This window comes from Nomascus leucogenys, chromosome 21 (assembly GCF_006542625.1).
Source record: "Nomascus leucogenys isolate Asia chromosome 21, Asia_NLE_v1, whole genome shotgun sequence".
NCBI classification, from domain to species: domain Eukaryota; kingdom Metazoa; phylum Chordata; class Mammalia; order Primates; family Hylobatidae; genus Nomascus; species Nomascus leucogenys.
The window spans coordinates 53,401,878-53,419,803 of record NC_044401.1 but is presented as its reverse complement, the minus strand read 5'-3'; the positions used below and the strand labels follow the sequence as shown (position 1 = coordinate 53,419,803).

General features: G+C 43.8%; 1 protein-coding gene across 3 annotated transcripts in view; it reads right to left on the bottom strand.

Moving 5' to 3' along the window:
- Positions 1-17,686, bottom strand: part of TAMM41 (TAM41 mitochondrial translocator assembly and maintenance homolog) — a 59,008-nt gene extending 41,322 nt beyond the window's left edge. For 2 of the 3 annotated variants that reach the window (XM_003264983.1, XM_003264985.4), the window contains exons 1-3: positions 17,269-17,686; positions 14,797-14,979; positions 9,692-9,784 (exon numbers count right to left, since the gene is read on the bottom strand). In XM_003264983.1, coding sequence (XP_003265031.1) covers positions 9,692-9,784; positions 14,797-14,979; positions 17,269-17,403 — 411 coding nt within the window. In that variant the 5' untranslated portion in view covers positions 17,404-17,686. Of the gene's footprint in view, positions 1-2,992; positions 3,142-9,691; positions 9,785-14,796; positions 14,980-17,268 lie in introns of all 3 variants that reach the window. The other variant, XM_030801776.1, reaches the window with a different exon arrangement.
- Positions 17,687-17,926: the final 240 nt, after the last annotated feature.

The window sequence follows — 17,926 nt, the reverse complement described above, 5'->3', positions numbered from 1 at the left end:
GGTGACACAAAATTGTTCCTCTAATAAGTAATCCCAGAATCTCCTTGTTTTATGCCAAGGTCAAAGAAATCATGACACAGGAAAGGATCAAAATGCCAAAGGAAACAAATATTCTTCTTAAATGAGGAAGTGCATCACAGGTTTAGAAAAAGAGCAAAAGTCCTTTGGAAACTTTAATATTTTTAAATTTTATAATCTCACTGTCGTCACTTAATTTTTTAGTTGACAGAGGCATTTTACCTTTTTATTTAGACTTCGTCTGTAATCTTGGACCATATCTAACATAGGAAGTTCATGGTGTAGTTTGCAATTTCTAGATACATCAATTTTGAACTTGGCTAAGGAAAAATGAAAGAAAACTAGCTACAGTAGAAAAACAATGGGTTGTAGAGATAGGTATGGGCTCAAGTCCAGGTACTTACTAGCTATGTGAGTTTGGGCAAATGATTTGCATCAAAGAACCGTCACAAAGATTGACTATAATAATAAATGTAAAGTGCCTAGAATACTAGCAACTGCTTCGCTCAGAAAGAATTTTTCTCCTCAATACAGAGTAGAAGCTTCCATCTGAGACTTTCCGCAAATCCATTAAAATACAAAGAGTGACTGGGTGTGGTGGCTCACACCTGTAATCTCAGCACTTTGGGAGGCCAAAGCAGGGGGATCATGAGACCAGCCTGGCCAACATAGTGAGACCCCATCTCTATAAAACAAAAACATAAAAAACAAACACCTAGCCAGGCATAGTGATGCACATGTGTGGTCCCAGATATTCAGGAGGTTGAGGTAGGAAGACAGCTTCAGTCTAGGTGGTTGAGGCTGCAGTGGGTTGCAGTGAGCCATGATCATGACACTACACTCCAGCCTGAAAGACACAGTGAGACCCTGTCTCAAAAAAAAAATACTAAGAGCTCCAGTCTGTTCTGAGATTCTTACTTTTAAAGACTGCACTGTAGTTAAGAGATGTGTTCAAATCCCAACTCCACCTCTTACTAGCTCTGTGACTATGGGCATAATTCCTTATCAGTAAAATGGAGTAAATAACAGAATCAAGTTCATAAGGCTGCTAGAAAGAGCAAGTGAGTTACTGCACACAAACCCTTAGTGAAATGAGCTTCCTTGTGTGTGCTTCTCAGTGCACAAGGCAAGAGCTTCTCTGGGCCAGGGGTTCTCATCTTTAGCTAGCATTAGCATCACCTGGAGAACTTGTTAAAACGTGTATTATCGGATGCAACTCCCAGAGTTCTGTTTCAGGAGGACTGGGTGAGGGCTGAAAAATGTACATTTCTAACAAGTTCTTAAGCAATGCCCAGGGACCACATTTTGAGAATTACTGCTCTAAGGCACATACTTAGCACTGTCAAATTGCTCTTCGGAGTGGTTATACCAATTTACACTCCTACCATGATCTTTTAAAAACATCGTACTGTTTCTGATTGACTTTCTACACAAAGGAAAGGGTCTAGAAGTCCCTAATAAGGACTCCCATATGTCCAAAATGTATCTACCATCTCTAAATCATTTGGTACTATCGACACATTTTCTACCTATTCTAGAAAACAGGGCATAAGTTGCCTTTTATTTGTCAAATACAGATAATTTCTGACAAAATTAAGATAGCACATAAAAGACACACTATAAGAAACTCCAAAATAAATATTAGAAAGCAAGGAAAGAAGAGAATGCTGCAGTATCACAAGGCATAGCTTCTTCTCTTCTGATTGTAAAAAACAGTATTATAAAACACATAACTACTATTTTATAAATCAGGCTTCAGAACTCAAATTCTTTTACCTTTTTTCCCTACTTTTTTCTAAGGGAATATTTATAACATACAAACATCATATATGGCAGGTAAGCCACTTGATTCAATAACACCCCCTCCTCCCTTACAATTCTGAGGACTTAATGGACCTTAATTAAGCCTTTCAGCACTAAGGTGAGTTTAGTATTACTGAATCATCTGCAGAGAGTAACCCATGACCAGCCAGGAACATGACTTGCCTACAGTTGCATAATGAGTTGACAACAAAAATCAGGATCACATCCTTTTACTTAGCAAATTCAGCTCTGAATATTCTGAATTATTCTCATGCATTCATTTACAGTTATATTCTGGTTAACTTATCTTGAAAGATGATTAAAACAAATTTTAAAGTCCTATAAAAACACCTATGCTTATTCCTTGAATAACTTTCCTAAACCTTATAGAGTTGGCTCTTCGTATCTGTGGGTTCTGCACCCGTGGGATTCAACCAATCACAGATGGGAAACATTCAGAAAAAAAAAAAAAAATCCACAAAGTTCCAAAAAGCAAATGTTGAATTTGCTGCCACATGCCAATTACTACGTTGAAGGCAGGCGAATGATGTGATGTGTAAGCACGGTATTAGGTATTACCAGTCATCTAGAGGTGATCTAAAATATACAGGAGGATGTGCATAGGTTATATGCTAATACTAGGCCATTTTATATCAGAGACGTGAATTCTGAGGGTGGGTGCAGGTCCTAAAACCAATCCCAATGGACACCAAGGGATAACAGTATTCCATACTGAATGATTAATCTAGGAGGGCAACTGCTTCATCTTACTGACCGAAAACGTAGGCCCGGAGGGGTTAAAAGATTTCTCCAAGAGAAGTAGTGGCAAACTGGACCGGGCTCCAGTCCCAGGATTCACCCAGTGCTCTTTCCACAACTCTGTGATGTCTCTCTACTTCCACATTCCCGTTCTTCATCCCCATTCATCACACATCCTTCTCAATAATTCTTCAACTCTCTTTTTTGATGGCTTTTATAGAAGCCCAGTGAAATTAGAAGCTATTTTGAGATGCTAACAATTCAAAGATGCAAAGAGAAGACTAAGTTTTGGGAAATTTTCCTAGTTAACAAAATACCAGTTGTTCTCCAAGGAAGTTATTCTACATAGGCTGTAAGAAAGCAGTCTGTTTGCTGTCTAAGGTTAAGAGGGTGAAAATAAAAGCATCCTTACTCAAAGGAAAAATGTCAGTTCGGAAGATTCTGCTACTGTGCTGATCTGGTTCTTCAATGAAAGGTGAACTAGGAACTTGTCTCAGCAGCACTGTTATTTGTTGTTCAGAGTGAAAAGCCAGTGAACTCTTGGGACACTGCCAGAGAGGCCTGGGAAGAAAAGAAAGTGCTCAGATTTGTGAATAGCTGTTTGTATCTTACTGGGAATGCCCCGACCTGAACTGCATAGATAACATTAGCACGACTGCCAGGGAGGAAAATCTTTACTGGAGAGAAAGGGGCATTGCTTAAAGGGACTTTCAAAGGAGAGATTTCTGAGTACCTTTCAAGACAGGAAAAAAGAGAAAGTCACATGTGGGCTCCTCTAAAATTGTCACAAGCAGACTACTTGAATTGCAGAGTGAAATTTTAATCACAAAGACCATAGCCCTACCTACTGTTCAAATACTCAACCGCCCACCAGAACTTTTCCATTCCAAACGACCAGGAGGTTTAACTCTTCTAAATAGTCACTGCTTAAGGATGAAGAAGAAACGCTGAACATTACAGCTGGATGAAACCTTACTCCATATCTACCTGCTGGACTCCGGGCTCTTCGAGGACAAGCAACATGGTATCATTTTTAAAAATCCTTTGGCATACACAGAGAAGAAACAGTTGTCTTTTGAATATAGAAATGAATGACTCAATCTGTGCATTTCAAACGCTAGCGGCCCAAACATTTGCTTATAGTAGGGCAGAGCCAAAACTAGTAAGCCAGGTTTTCCAACTCCCAGTTTAGAGATCTTTTATACCACTGGGGGTTTTTCTATCCACATAAAAAATTAATCAACAAAGCTACAATATGGTGATAGTTGAACTCTGTGAATATAGTAAAAATCATTGAATTGTACTCTTTAAACGGTTGAGCTGTGTGGTATGTGAATTTTATCTCAATAAAGCTGTTATTAAAAAATAGGCCAGACATGGGGGCTCATTCCTGTAATCCTAGCACTTTGAGAGGTTGAGGCAGGTGGATCCCTTCAGCCCAGGAGTTCAAGACCAGTCTGGGCAACATGGCAAAACCCCATCTTCACAAAAAAATACAAAAATTAGCTGGGCATGGTGGCACGTGCCTATAGTTCCAGCTACTCAGGAGGCTGAGATGGGAGGATTGGTTGAACCCGGGAGGTGGAGTAAATTGTGTTCATGCCACTCCACTTCAGCCTGGGTGACAAAGCAACACTCTGTCTCAAAAATAAAATTAAAATAAAATAAAGCTACATTACTAAAAGGCAAAATATATTGCGATGAATACATTAAATCAAAATCCTCTTAAAAGGTGGCAAAAAAACCACTGCATGTCAATATAAATGCCTTAAAAACTCAAGCACAATTATCTATACACTAAAAACAATGTAAAATACAAAAATCCAAAATTATGTTAACTAGGGAAATAACTGTCAGGCCTCTGAGCCCAAGCCAAGCCATCGCATCCCCTGTGACTTGCACGTATACGCCCAGATGGCCTGAAGTAACTGAAGAATCACAAAAGAAGTGAAAAGGCCCTGCCCTGCCTTAACTGATGACATTCCACCACAAAAGAAGTGTAAATGGCCGGCCCTTGCCTTAAGTGATGACATTACCTTGAGAAGGTCCTTTTCCTGGCTCATCCTGGCTCAAAAAGCTCCCCCACTGAGCACCCTGTGACCCCCACTCCTGCCCGCCAGAGAACAACCCCCCTTTGACTGTAATTTTCCTTTACCTACCCAAATCCTATAAAACGGCCCCACCCCTATCTCCCTTCGCTGACTCTCTGTTCGGACTCAGCCCGCCTGCACCCAGGTGAAATAAACAGCCATGTTGCTCACACAAAGCCTGTTTGGTGGTCTCTTCACACGGACGCGCATGAAAATAACTATTAATTACTACTTTAGAGGTTTCTTGGCTTAAAAAAAGTTTGGTCACAGTGCTATATTAAACACTTTAAATTCCACGGTTTTTTACTTGGGAAAATATTAGTAAACTCAGAAACTTAAGGTTGTACTGGAAATAAAAATAGGGTATTCCATCAATTATGAGATAAGTTAATGGTAAAGTATGATAAAAATTTAATTTACACTCAACTTTTCCCAGAAAGTCCATCTTTTTAAGCAAGATACTCATATATATCTATCTGGAGACAGGGTCTTGCTCTGTCACCCAGGTTGGAGTGCAGTGGCATGATCTTGACTCACTGCAACCTCCACCTCCTGGGTTCAAGTGATTCTCCTGCCTCAGCCTCCCTAGTAGCTGGGATTACAGGTGTGTGCCACCATGCCCGGCTAATTTTTGCATTTTTTAGTAGAGACGGGGTTTCACCATGTTGGCCAGGCTGGTCTCGAACTCCTGACCTCAGGTGATCCCCCTACCTCAGCCTCCCAAAGTGCTAGGATTATAGGCATGAGCCACCGCACTTGGCCTATATCCCTTTTAAAGACTTAAATTACTAGTGATTGAGAAATTCTATTTCAATTTGTTAGCTGCAAGACAATTCTGGGGCTTTAGACAACATAATTTAATGTGACTCCTTTTAAAACACAAAAAATGAAGAATTCATACTCATATTCTCATAATTCTTATTTACCCAACTTTCTTGTCCAAAATACTATCATTAGATTTGTTCAAGTCTGATTAATATTTGCTGCCACCTAGAGGTATAGTTTGTTTAAAAATCATCATTCTGGTTAACAGTGATTTCCACATGTTGAAAATTGGGAGCAAGGTAAAGAGAGAGTTAATTTGCCCATTTATCATTCTCAATAAAAAAAACATATGTTCAACACCTTCAAATGATTTTATGATACCCTAATTTTCTTGTGCTAGAAGCATAAAAAGCCTTAGAAAATAATCACTGCTATCAGTAACATTTTCTTCTCCACGTCAGCTGAGAAATGCAGAGTTTTGCATGAAATGAGCATGGCTGCTACTACTTGTCTTGAATTGCTGTTTTTGTTTTATAAGGATATAACAGTTAGATAAAACCTGAGGTCATTTCCAGTGCTTACATTCTGAGATTTCATGGCATTTCAGGTTTCTAAAGCCTTTTTTAAAATTTTGAAATATTCTAAGCATAAAGTATAATACAAAGAATAATACAACAATTTAACATTCAATTTCCTTTCTATCTCAAAATAACTGAGATAAGCAAAGGCAGAGAGAGAAGGGAAAGACCATTTTCTGAGTGTCTACTAAGTATCAGGCATTTCAGAACCCTCTGAGGTCAGCGCCATCAGACTCATCTACAGATGAGAACACCCCAAGGCTTAGGGAGACTGTCAGTGGTGCAGGGTCACAACATTAGGAAGCATCAGAGCTGGGATCCTAACCCTACATCTGTTGGATTCTGAAACACTGCGTTCTTCCCAGCAGTACTACTCTGCTTCCAATATTCCTTTTCCTTTTTTTTTTTTTTCTTTTTTCGAGACTGGGTCTCGCTGTGTCACCTAGGCTGGAGCGCAGAGTGCAATGGCACGATCTCGGCTCACCTCTGCCTCCCAGGTTCCAGCGATTCTCCTGCGTCAGCCTCCCGAGTAGTTGGGATTACAGGTGCATGCCACCACGCCCAGTTAATTATTGTATTTTTAGTAGAGATGGGGTTTTGCCATGTTGTCCAGGCTGTTCTTGAACTCCTGGCCTCAAGTGATCTATCTGCCTCAGCCTCCCAAAGTGCTGGGATTACAGGCATGAGTCACTGCACCCAGCCCTGCTTCCAATTTTCAATACCTTTGTGGACCTTTATTCTACAGATAACTGAAGTTCAGAAAGATAAAACAAGATGCCCAAGTTTATGTAACAGCTAATAGGTGGCAGGACTGAATATGACTCAAGGCTTCTAATTTCATGTCCATTATTCTTCCCATCAAGCTATATATTATGTTTTTGTTTGTTGGTTTTGAGACAGAGTCTCGCTTTGTTACCCAGGCTGGAGTGCAGTAGCGCAATCTCAGCTCACTGCAACCTCCACTTTCCGGGTTCAAGTGGTTCTCCTGCCTCAGCCTCCCGAATGGCTGGGATTACCGGCGTGTGCCACCATGCCTGGCTAATTTTTGTATTTTCAGAAGAGACGGGGTTTCACTATGATGGGCAGGCTGGTCTCGAACTCCTGACCTCAAGTGATCCACCCGCCTCAGCCTCCCAAAATGCTGAGATTACAGGCATAAGCCACCGTGCCTGGCCGATCTTTTGTATATTTAAAACAAACAAACAAAATAAAAAAACCCGGAAATAAAATATTTACAAATTTCCAATTGCTCAGTTATGAGCTTTACTAGTCATCCAACTTAGAAATGAGAAATGTGTCTGTATAGACATGAAATTTCAGTAAGCCTATCATTTCTGGACTTTAAAAAATGTTTTTAATTAAAGTAAAAGTTACAGTGAAGTGCACACATCTTAAGGGTACAGTTTGATAAATTTGTCCATGTGTATACCTGTGTAACCCCTGCCCGGATCGAGTGTTTCTGGACATTTTAAGGAGCTACACTATGAAACTGTAAGCCCAGGTGCAAAGCAGGAGAATCCAGACAGCCCATGCACATCAATAAAGAGATGTTTATGACACAAACCAGTGAACTAAGGCTATGGAAATCTGTCATTTTTCCCGTAGGTAGCTATAGAAGCAGCACATCACTGTCGGGGGAGACACTAGAGAACAATCCATCGGCCTCTTGTGGAGCCTGGGACCCTCTCACGCACAATGAAAATCTTCCTTACAGTAGGAAGTGTGAGATTAGCAACTGTAACTATTTAACACAGTTCTCAAACTATGGAAAGACCCTTTCTCAGAACACAGACTGATTATCTGAAAAAAAAAAAAAAAAAAAAAAAGAAGAAAACTGATACTGCAAATACTTTTTAAAAGTTTAAGTTCTCTCCCACTTTTTTTTTTTCCTGTTTTGTGTTTGTTTCCTGTTTCTACTAAAGCCCAGGGAGAAGCCTACTCCCCACAGCCTCCTCTAGCTGTGCCCCAAAAGAGCTAAGACAATAGAGAAAGCATCACCATTAGCCTGAGAACGAGAATAAAAGGGATGGGAACACCTGTCCCTTGGAATGACTACTTGGTGCATTCATTTATTCAACGGTTACTGAAGGATCCCACGACCCAGGCACTGCCCTTGGGATGCATCAGTGGACAAACAGTGCCTCCGTGGTACATGTCCTAGGAGACAAGGTGACTGGGTGGTGCTAAGGGAGGCTCCACTGAGGCACTAGGCACCTCCTCTGCCACCCTCCCCCAGCCCAAATGGGTCAACTTGGAGCCCGATCCAGTCATTGGATAATCTTGACGGGGAGAGCAGCAGGAGGGAGAGTGGACTACGACCCAGCTTCTACTCCCAGCACTTCTGACACCAAATGTGGGTGTCACATCAACCAATTCTCCAGCCCTCCAGACACCAACTGAGTGGCCTACAACTGAATTCGATTCTGACCCTAGCTACCTGGAGTCAGAGTCAGATCCCACAGGTTACGCGCTCAGTTCCACAAGCCTCCCCCACTTCAGACACCAATCACAAGTCCAGGCTGCCTGTACTCTGATCGTTCACTAGAAAGGGATGGGGGCTACTTCCCCTTTCCTCTGGTTTCATAATTTGCTAGAATGGCTCACAGAGCTCAGGAAGGCACTTTTTTTTTTTTTTTTTTTTTTTTTTTTTTTTTTTTTTTTTAAGACGGAGTCTCACTCTGTTGCCCAGGCTGGGGTGCAGTGGTGTGATCTCGGCTCATTGCAATTTCCATCTCCCAGGTTCAAGCGATTCTCCTGCCTCAGCCTCCCCAAGTAGCTGGGATTGCAGGCATGTGCCACCACGCCCAGCTACCTTTTTTGTATTTTTAGTAGAGATGGAGTTTCACCACTTGGACTAGGCTGGTCTTGAACTCCTGACCTCAAATGATCCACCCACCTTGGCCTACCAAAGTCCTGGGATTACAGGTGTGAGCCACCGCACCCAGCCAGGAAGGCACTTTTCTTGCATGTACTCAGTTATTATAAAGGACACAACTCAGGAACTGCCAAATGGAAGAAATGCTTGGCAAGATACGGGGTAGCAGAAGGGTGTGGAGCTCCACGACTTCTCCGGGCACGCCACCCTCCCAGCACCTTAATGTGCTTACCAGCCCAGGAGTTCTCAGAACGCTTTTGTTTTATATGGAGGTTCCACTGCCTATGCACAACTGATTAAATCATTGGCCATTGGTGACCGGCCCAATCTCCAGCCCTTTTCCCCTCTGTGAAGGTGGGAGTTGGGGGCCTGAAAGGTCCAGCCTCTCATCACACGGCTGGCTCCCTGGCAACCAGCCCTATCCTGAATCTATCTAGGGGCCCCCATCAAGAGTCACTTTACTAGTATAAACTCAGGTATGACTGAAAGGAACTTGTTATGAATAATAAAAGACTCTCATCCCTATCACTCAGATATTCCAAGGGTTTTAGGACCTCTGAACCAGGAGCCCAAGGAGAAAAACCAAATACATATTTCTTCTTATATCACAATATCACAAGAGAATATGTGGATCTTATTTGGCAATAAATTTTATAGGGAATAGGAAGAGTCAGAAACTCATTTCTAGTCAGAAACTCATCTCTGTTTCCAGAGTTCCATCTCATTGCAATCACAATGATCAAAGTAAGGTTAGGCTCAGAGAGGAAGGGTATCCCTAACTGTGCAGCCTATAAAACACTCACCGGTTTTTGGAGTCGTCCAGCAATGTATAAGTTATTCCAGTTGAGGAGATCTTCAATCAGAATATTAGTGCTAATAACTCCATATTTGATAAGCTGAAGGAAAAAAGAAATGGCACAAAAAGGAGTAAAATACCATGTTACTGCTTATACAAGTACAAAATATACGGAAATAGATAAAATTCTTGACCAGAGCAGTACCTTGATTCCAAAGCCACTCAAAACACCTGCCCTGTGAAAACACACATCTCTACCAAAACCTTTGAGAGGTTTAGTGTCCAAAACTGATTTAACCCCTAGGGTATGTGAGGCGAGGTTGAAACTGTTTTCATAAGATTATAACGGTGAGAGAAGTCTAGCATGGCTGACTCCATCTTGCTACCAGCCTCACAGGCTGGCTATCCAAGCTCATGCCTGGGCATAGGTCAAGCCAACCAAGGGGGAGGAATATAGTTTATAGTTTAATTTTGAAGCAAGGATGATAATAGTCCCTCCCTAAAACTGTTCCCCTCTCCAGTCCAGAGCTGAAATCACCTTTGTAAAACTAAAGAAAGTCCACAAGATTAGGATTATGGGAAGGGCCTGAATTCTGCTAAAATGTTGGCATAGTTTCTATGATATCTTACTGCTCAGGAAACATGTGTCCAGAGGTCACAAGACTTGTGAGTTCTCCAATTAATCCTATAGATAACATCACTACTGTAGAACCTAAGATTGGTCTTTTGAGATGTTTTCAGACTTTTGCATTCTGGCAACTGACTGACCCCACCCAGAAGAACCATGACTCAACACTGAATTGGTCCTGTTGCCCCTCCGTCACCAAAAGGCCCACTCAGTCAATGAAGACTGTTTTCCACACCTGTATGATTGCAACCCCAACCAATCAGCAGCACCCATTCCCTAGTCCCCTGCTCAACAAACTATCCTTCAAAAACCCTAACTTCTGAGCTTTCAGGGAGAGTGATTTGAGTGACAACGCCAGTTCTCCTGTGTGCCCACTCTCACATTAATGTTAATTAAACTCTTTTTTTTTTTTTTGAGACAGAGTCTCACTCTGTCATCCAGGCTGGAGTGCAGTGGTGCAATCTCAGCTCACCACAACCTCCGCCTCCCGGGTTCAAGCCATTCTTGCACCTCAGCCTCCTGAGTAGCTGGGATTACAGGCGCACGGTACCACATCTGGCTAATTTTTTTTTTTTTTTTTTTTTTTTTTTTTGAGACAGAGTCTCGCTCTGTCACCCAGGCTGAAGTGCAGTGGCGCGATCTCGGCTCACTGCAAGCTCTGCCTCCCGGGTTCATGCCATTCTCCTGCCTCAGCCTCTCCAAGTAGCTGGGACTACAGGCGCCCGCCACCACACCCGGCTACTTTTTTGTATTTTTAGTAGTGACGGGGTTTCACCGTGGTCTCGATCTCCTGACCTCGTGATCCGCCCGCCTCGGCCTCCCAAAGTGCTGGGATTATAAGCGTGAGTTACCGCGCCCGGCCTACATCTGGCTAATTTTTTGTATTTTTAGTAGAGACAGGATTTCATCATCTTGGCCAGGCTGGTCTCAAACTCCTGACCTCAGGTGATCCACTCACCTCGGCCTCCCAAAGTGTTGGGATTACAGGCATGAGCCACCGCGCCCAGCCTAATTAAACTCTTTACAGCAATACCACAGTCAGAGTGAACCGATTTTGTCCATGCGACAGGTAGGAAGAACCCATCAGGTAATTACAAGGTGACCACTATTTCAACTTAGGTCCATGTGATGTTAAAGGTGGAATGGCTCTTAGATGCTATCTAGTATTGGTCCTCAGTGGATTGGGAGTAAAAAAAACTGGTCCTTCCCCAAAGACAGTTTGAGAAGTGATAATTTAGTTCATGTTTCTCATTTGAGAAATAAAAAACCTAAAGCTCAGAGAGAACAAATGACATGCTCAAGGTGGTACCAGTAGTAGCAGAGTCAAAACTAGGTCCCAGAATTTCAGTCTGGTCTCCAATGCTCTTTTCATTACAAAGAACAAGAAATTTTCCTTTAATTAAAAGTTTTCACTGACATCCTTTACACAGTGAATTTCTCTTTTGCTATTGACTATTTCAAACACTTTTGTAATTACAAAGCAACATCCAAAAATAAAACTTCTTTATTCATGCTAAAAAAAGAAATTATAGTTCAGCCCATTTCTCTTTCTTTTTTTTTTTTTTTTTTGAGACAAGAGTCTTACTCTGTTGCCCATGCTGGAGTGCAGTGGCATGATTTTGGCTCACTGCAGTGATCCTCCCACCTCAGTCTCCAGAGTAGCTGGAACCACAGGCATGCACCATCATGCCTGACTAATTTTTGTATTTTTTATAGAGACAGGGTTTCACCATGTTGCCCAGGCTGGTCTTGAACTCCTGGGCTCAAGCAATCCACCCACCCTGGCCTCCCAAAGTGCTGGGATTACAGGCATGAGCTGCCATGCCTGGACAGTTAAGCCTATTTCAATAATAATTTGTATAAATCCTGTAGATTTCCCAGGTTACAAAGTCCCATTTGCATAAACAAGTATCTTCAGACCCACTTTGCTGAACTTCAGTATCCAAACAGCCTTCTCAGGCTGCAAATATATAAAAAGTAGCTAAAAATTGTCAATTAAAAAGTAGTCTTTTGGCATATAATTATGCCCAAACATTTGGTTACTGGAACTTATAATATTGTTTGAATATTACTAATGAGAGATAGGTTTGGCATAATATTAACTGTGGAGAAAGAACAAAGCTAAGGGTTCTGTGTGACTCAAGTGGATCTAGAAGGCTGTGCTGAGTGTCAGCCTTTTTCCCCCAACTCCAGCAGCAGCACTGCAGAAAGCCCTTCTAGCTGCAGGCAAGTAACTACCGGGAAGTAACGGAAACACCACAGGCCTAGAAGTCAGGGGACCTGTTGCAAACTAGCTGCACGACCTTATGGAAGTCATTTCCTCTCTTTGAACTTCAGTTTCCTCAACTGCAAAATACAGGCGAAGCAGGGTTGGATCTCAACTGGAAAAGCAAATATATGGCCCAAGGGGTATGCAGACATCACTGGTCAATCACAACACTCACTCCTTAGCCAAGTTCAGACAGATCTTCAAATCCTTCTCAAGTTAGTACTCCAACCTCCTGCCCTTTAAAGCATGGGCCTTTGACCAGTGGCATCGGCATCACTTGAGAGCTTACAACAAATGCAGAATCACGCCTGTAATCCTAGCACTTTGGGAGGCCGAGACGGGTGGATCACCTGAGGTCAGGAGTTCGTGACCAGCCTGGCCAACATGGTGAAACCCCACTCTACTAAAAACACAAAAAATTAGCTGGGCATGATTATAGTAGTGGGCTCTGTAATCCCAGCTACTCGGGAGGCTGAGGCAGGAGAATCGCCTGAACCCGGGAGGCAGAGGTTGCAGTGAGCGGAGATCGCGCCATTGCATTCCAGCCTGGGCAACAAGAGCAAAACTCCATCTCAAAAAAAAAAAAAAAAAAGCAGAATCTTGGCAGGGCATGGTGGCTCACACCTGTAATCCCAGTACTTTGGGAGGCCAAGACAGTCGGATTGTTTGGGGTCAGGAGTTCGAGACCAGCCTGGGCAACACGGCAGAACCCTATCTCTACAAAAAATACAACAATTAGCCAGGTATGGTGGTATGTGCCTGTAGTCCCAGCTACTTGGGAGGCTGAGGCGGGTAGATGGCTTGAGCCCAGGAGGCAGAGGTTGCAGTGAGCTGAGATGGTGCCACTGCATTCCAGCCTGGGTGACAGAGCCAGACCCTGTTTCAAAAAAAGAAAAAGAAAAAAAAAAAGCAGAATCTCAGGTTCCATCTCAGACCAACTGAGTCACGATCTGCATTTAAATGTGATCTCCAGGTGGGTCGATGCCTGTCAAAGTTTGACGGCTTTGAGCAATGAGTGGCAGAGTTGGCAGAGCAAGTGAAACCCATATGTCATCCCTGGCCCAGGGAAGCTCTAGGAAGCATGTGATTTAGACCCCTACTGGTCCTTGCAGGTTGGGGTTCTGCCTAGCTCTTGACAGGTCTCTTGGAGACTGGGATGCTTCAGCTGAAAGACAGTTCAGCAAAGTTCCTGCTGTCAGATGACCCACCAGCAGGAATCCATGCAACTTACCTGCTCTCCAATATCCCACTGTCAAATTCCACCCATCTCCTGGCACCAAGAGGTTCCTATCACCTGACACACATGCTCTCAATCACCTGTGATATCCTCTTCACTTCCAACTTCTTCCTGGGGGTGTCTGCCCCTCCTTCTAGATAAAATCAATCTCCAACCTGACCCTAAATTGGCCTGCCTATTCCTCCCACTGACCAGACCAATGGTTCTATACCAGCAGCTTCAGCACTGTTTGGAAGTGTGTTAAGACATGCAAATCTTCAATCCCTACCCCAGACCTAGTGATCAGAACTCTGGGGGTGGGGCCCAGCAATCTGTGTGTCCAACAGACACACAGCCTAGGGGATTCTGATGCACACTAAAACTTGAGAACCACTTGGCCAAAGACAAAAAAATAAAGTCAGTCTGGCCGGGCTCAGTGGCTCACACCTGTAATCCCAGCACTTTGGGAGGCTGAGGCGGGCAGATCACCTGAGGTCAGGAGTTCGAGACCAGCCTGGCCAACGTGGTGAAACCCTGTCTCTACTAAAAGGTGGCACACGCCTGTAATCCCAGCTAACTGGGAGGCTGAGGGGGGAGAATCACTTGAACCCGTGAGGTGGAGGTTGCAGTGAGCCGAGATCACACCACTGCGCTCCAGCCTGGGCAACAAGAGCAAAACTCCGTCTCAAAAAAATAAAAAAAATTTAAAAAGTCAGTCACACCCAACCACCTCCTCACACTGCAATGACAGTTAATGGGAGATGAGGAAGGACTCCAGTCCCTGCTCTGTCCCCAAGGTCAAGACACCTGGCAGGAGTGTGAATGTTTCCTGACTATAAGAACATATATACTATAAAAACATACATATTTCCTGACTGTAACAACGTCCAGCAGGAGTGTGAATGTTTCCTGACTACAAGAACATACATATTTAGCTGGCACTCTAATAATCCAGGTCAATAACCAGCCAAGTTAAGACAAAGGCCAGCAGTCACTTACCCTACCATTACACATGATCAATGAATTGTAGTAAACTCCAGCGCCATAGTTATTCTGGATGGATGTGATAGTCTTGGGCCCTAAAACTTTTAGGAAAGAATAGTGGCTCCAATTTTTCTTCAGGTTCTTTGAATGCCATGCGACAGGGTCATCTACTGTGAACACAAAGTCCAGCACAGCATTCTGTGGAGTGAAGAAAAGAGAATAATTTCAGTATTAATTCCTAGAAAGGCAGCAACAGAGGACGGAAAAGCTCTAACATACTACGCAATTATGATCAATAGTCAGAAGGCCTGGTGCTGCCATCAGAAAACGTGAGCGAGTCTCTGGAACCAATGTGAGCTGTTTTCATCAATGTAATAATAGCAAACACTTCTTTAACATGTATTGTTGTGCCAGCATTCTTTAAACACTTTATGGGTAACATACGCAGTCACTCCATTTATCCTCAACACAACTCTACAAGGTAGCTACTGCTATTATCTCAATTTTATAAGAAACCAAGGCACAGGGGATGCTCTTTGACCAAGGACACAGAGCTTGTGAGTGGCAGACCTAAATGGTCTGGCTCCAAATTGTGTGTGCTGAACCACTGCACTACACTGCCTTTCACAAATGTAGCTAAATGTGCTCCACTTTCCTTCCAGATCAAATTAGCACCATTTGGATAAACTCTACGAAATACTATATAAAGAGAAGTCAGTTATTTTATCTCTTACCCATTCACCAACCACTCATTGAGTACTTATAATGAGCTCTGACAGGCCCTAAGGTAGAAGTATAGAGCTCAGAGTCTACTGGAGAGAATAAACAAATTATCACTACATTGACTTGATAGAGGAATGCAAAATGTACTAACTGCACTCAGAATAGCGATCAGATCAGGGGCACAGGAGGGAGAAATTCTCCTAGAGATGACAAATCTGAGTCTTGAAGGACATGTGAGTTAAACAGACTTGCTGGAAGCACTGGGGGGAAGCATAGGGAAAGGTAGGGAGCCATGTTGGAGGAAAGTGCTCTGTGGATATGGGAGCCAGCATGTTCTGGAAGCTGCCATCAGATATGACTGAAATAGAACATATTTATGCGGTGGGAGATGAGATCAGAAAGGGAGGCTGTTTGCCATGCTAGAAAATTTTCCTGCAGAAGAGCTGACTGGAGAGAAGAGGGACTAAGGGGGTGGGGGGAATTAGATCTGAAGCCATGGCAAGATTCCAGGTGAGAAATGAAATTATATTAGCTAAGGCACTAAGGATGGGGACTGATGTGAGAAAGATGTAGGTGTTGGAATCTACAACTTGTTCACTTGAATGTAAGGAATCAAAAGTGAGGGAATGGGAAGGAAAGACCTTTTCTTGCAGGGAATTCCAGGTCTACTCAAAGGAAAACCTCCATGGAAGAATGAAGAGGTGGCCATCAGGAGGGTAACGCCTGCTCCGTTTCCCACAGTGTGACTCTACAGACCACTGGGGACACTTAAGATTTGGTGGCGAGGCAGGTATGGAATAAACATGTTTTTTTAAAAATGTGCAATTATGATAAGGTATATTCGGGAAAAATAACTAGCCTATAATAACCTATAATTTCTCATACGCTGCCAATTTAAAGAAAAATGTTAAATAGTAGTATAAGTGGGAAACAGAGGAAATCCAAGCAACAGCATAGATGGCCTCACCAGGAAGTGAACAGGCAGGATGTTAATCAGAAGACAGACTACAGCCAGGTATCCAGACGCAGGGGGCCCAATTAAAACTTGAACACTGAATTCTGCAAATTACAAGGAAAACTGTACCCTTACTGAGGCTGCGCTGAGCCAACTCTGAAAAGTAACAAAGCCTAGTCTCAAACAGACCCTTGTTAAAAGTGCTGAGCGAGGGTAAATATACTGGTCAGGCACTAACTTTTGATGTTACTTTCACTGCACCTGCCCTGGCCCTACAACCAGTCCGCAAACTTCCTGAAGTCAGAAGATCATTTTGCATCTCCTCCTACATTTATAGAGGTGACTCTCAACAAGCTTGGCTGCGCATTAGAATCACCTGGGACGTTTCTTAAATTCCTGAAGCCCAGGCCTCATCCCAAACCAATTAAATCAGAATCTCCATCGGCGGAACCCGAGCATTAGGATTTTCTTAAAAGTTCCCCAGAAAATTCCGATGTCCAGCCGACTGAAAACACTGAAATAACCTGATAACGATTTCTTTTCCTTTCTTCCACTTGCCCCTGCAGCAGTTTTTCCTTCTGCCTAACTGCTTCTCCTGCTCTAGACTCACGTGGATTGCTAAGTGTCCTTCAACACCGTCGCTTATCGCGCTGTCGTTATACTAGGAACGCAGGCCTATGGTTCACTCTGCTAGTGGACACGTGAAGTGTGCAGAGCGGACAGGCAGCTCTCCGGCTCTGAAGGAATCGAGGGCAAAACGGGACTCGTGAGAACAGACAGTTCCCCGTCGTGGGGCTGCCCGGGCTCACCTTCTGGTCTGAACTGGGCCCTGCCTGGCGGTACACCCCGGAGCCGTAGACGAAAGCCAGACTCAGCTCCTCGGGGAAGTGAGACAGGATCTTGCGGAAGGTCACCCACGAGCTCTGCAGCGTCTGCAGCGCCATGGGGTCGAGGCTGACAGGGGACCCTCAGCGCAGCAGGGCGAGGACGACCGGGCGGGGAACAGACACCGGGTAGGCGGTTTAGGGTGGGAAATGGAAGTCGGAGACCAGATCGAGGGACACAAGGCTGAGTGTGGGGTGGGACTGCAAGGACGGGCAAGGATTTGGGCCTTGGGCCACGAAGAGCAGCGGCGGCGAGACGCAGCCCAGATAGGCTCGGGTGGGCGGCGGTCGTGCCGGCAGAGCTTCCGTCCCTTGCTACGCCCCACGCACGCACAGGCGCTTCCTAGACGCAAGAGGCGGTGCAGTGTGGGGAACGCGAGGCTTTGCATTGTCCCCTTGTGGTCGGAGGAGTGCCCTACAGGCTGGCGGCTCGGTTGCGACTAGGACAAATCGGCGGAGCCGAGCGTCACCCGACTCCGCGGACCCTGAGCCTTGATATCTTATGTACTTCTCTCTTCAAACCACGGTTTAAAGAATTACTATAAAATCGTGAGCATATTGAAGGTTTCTAAATGAGGCGACA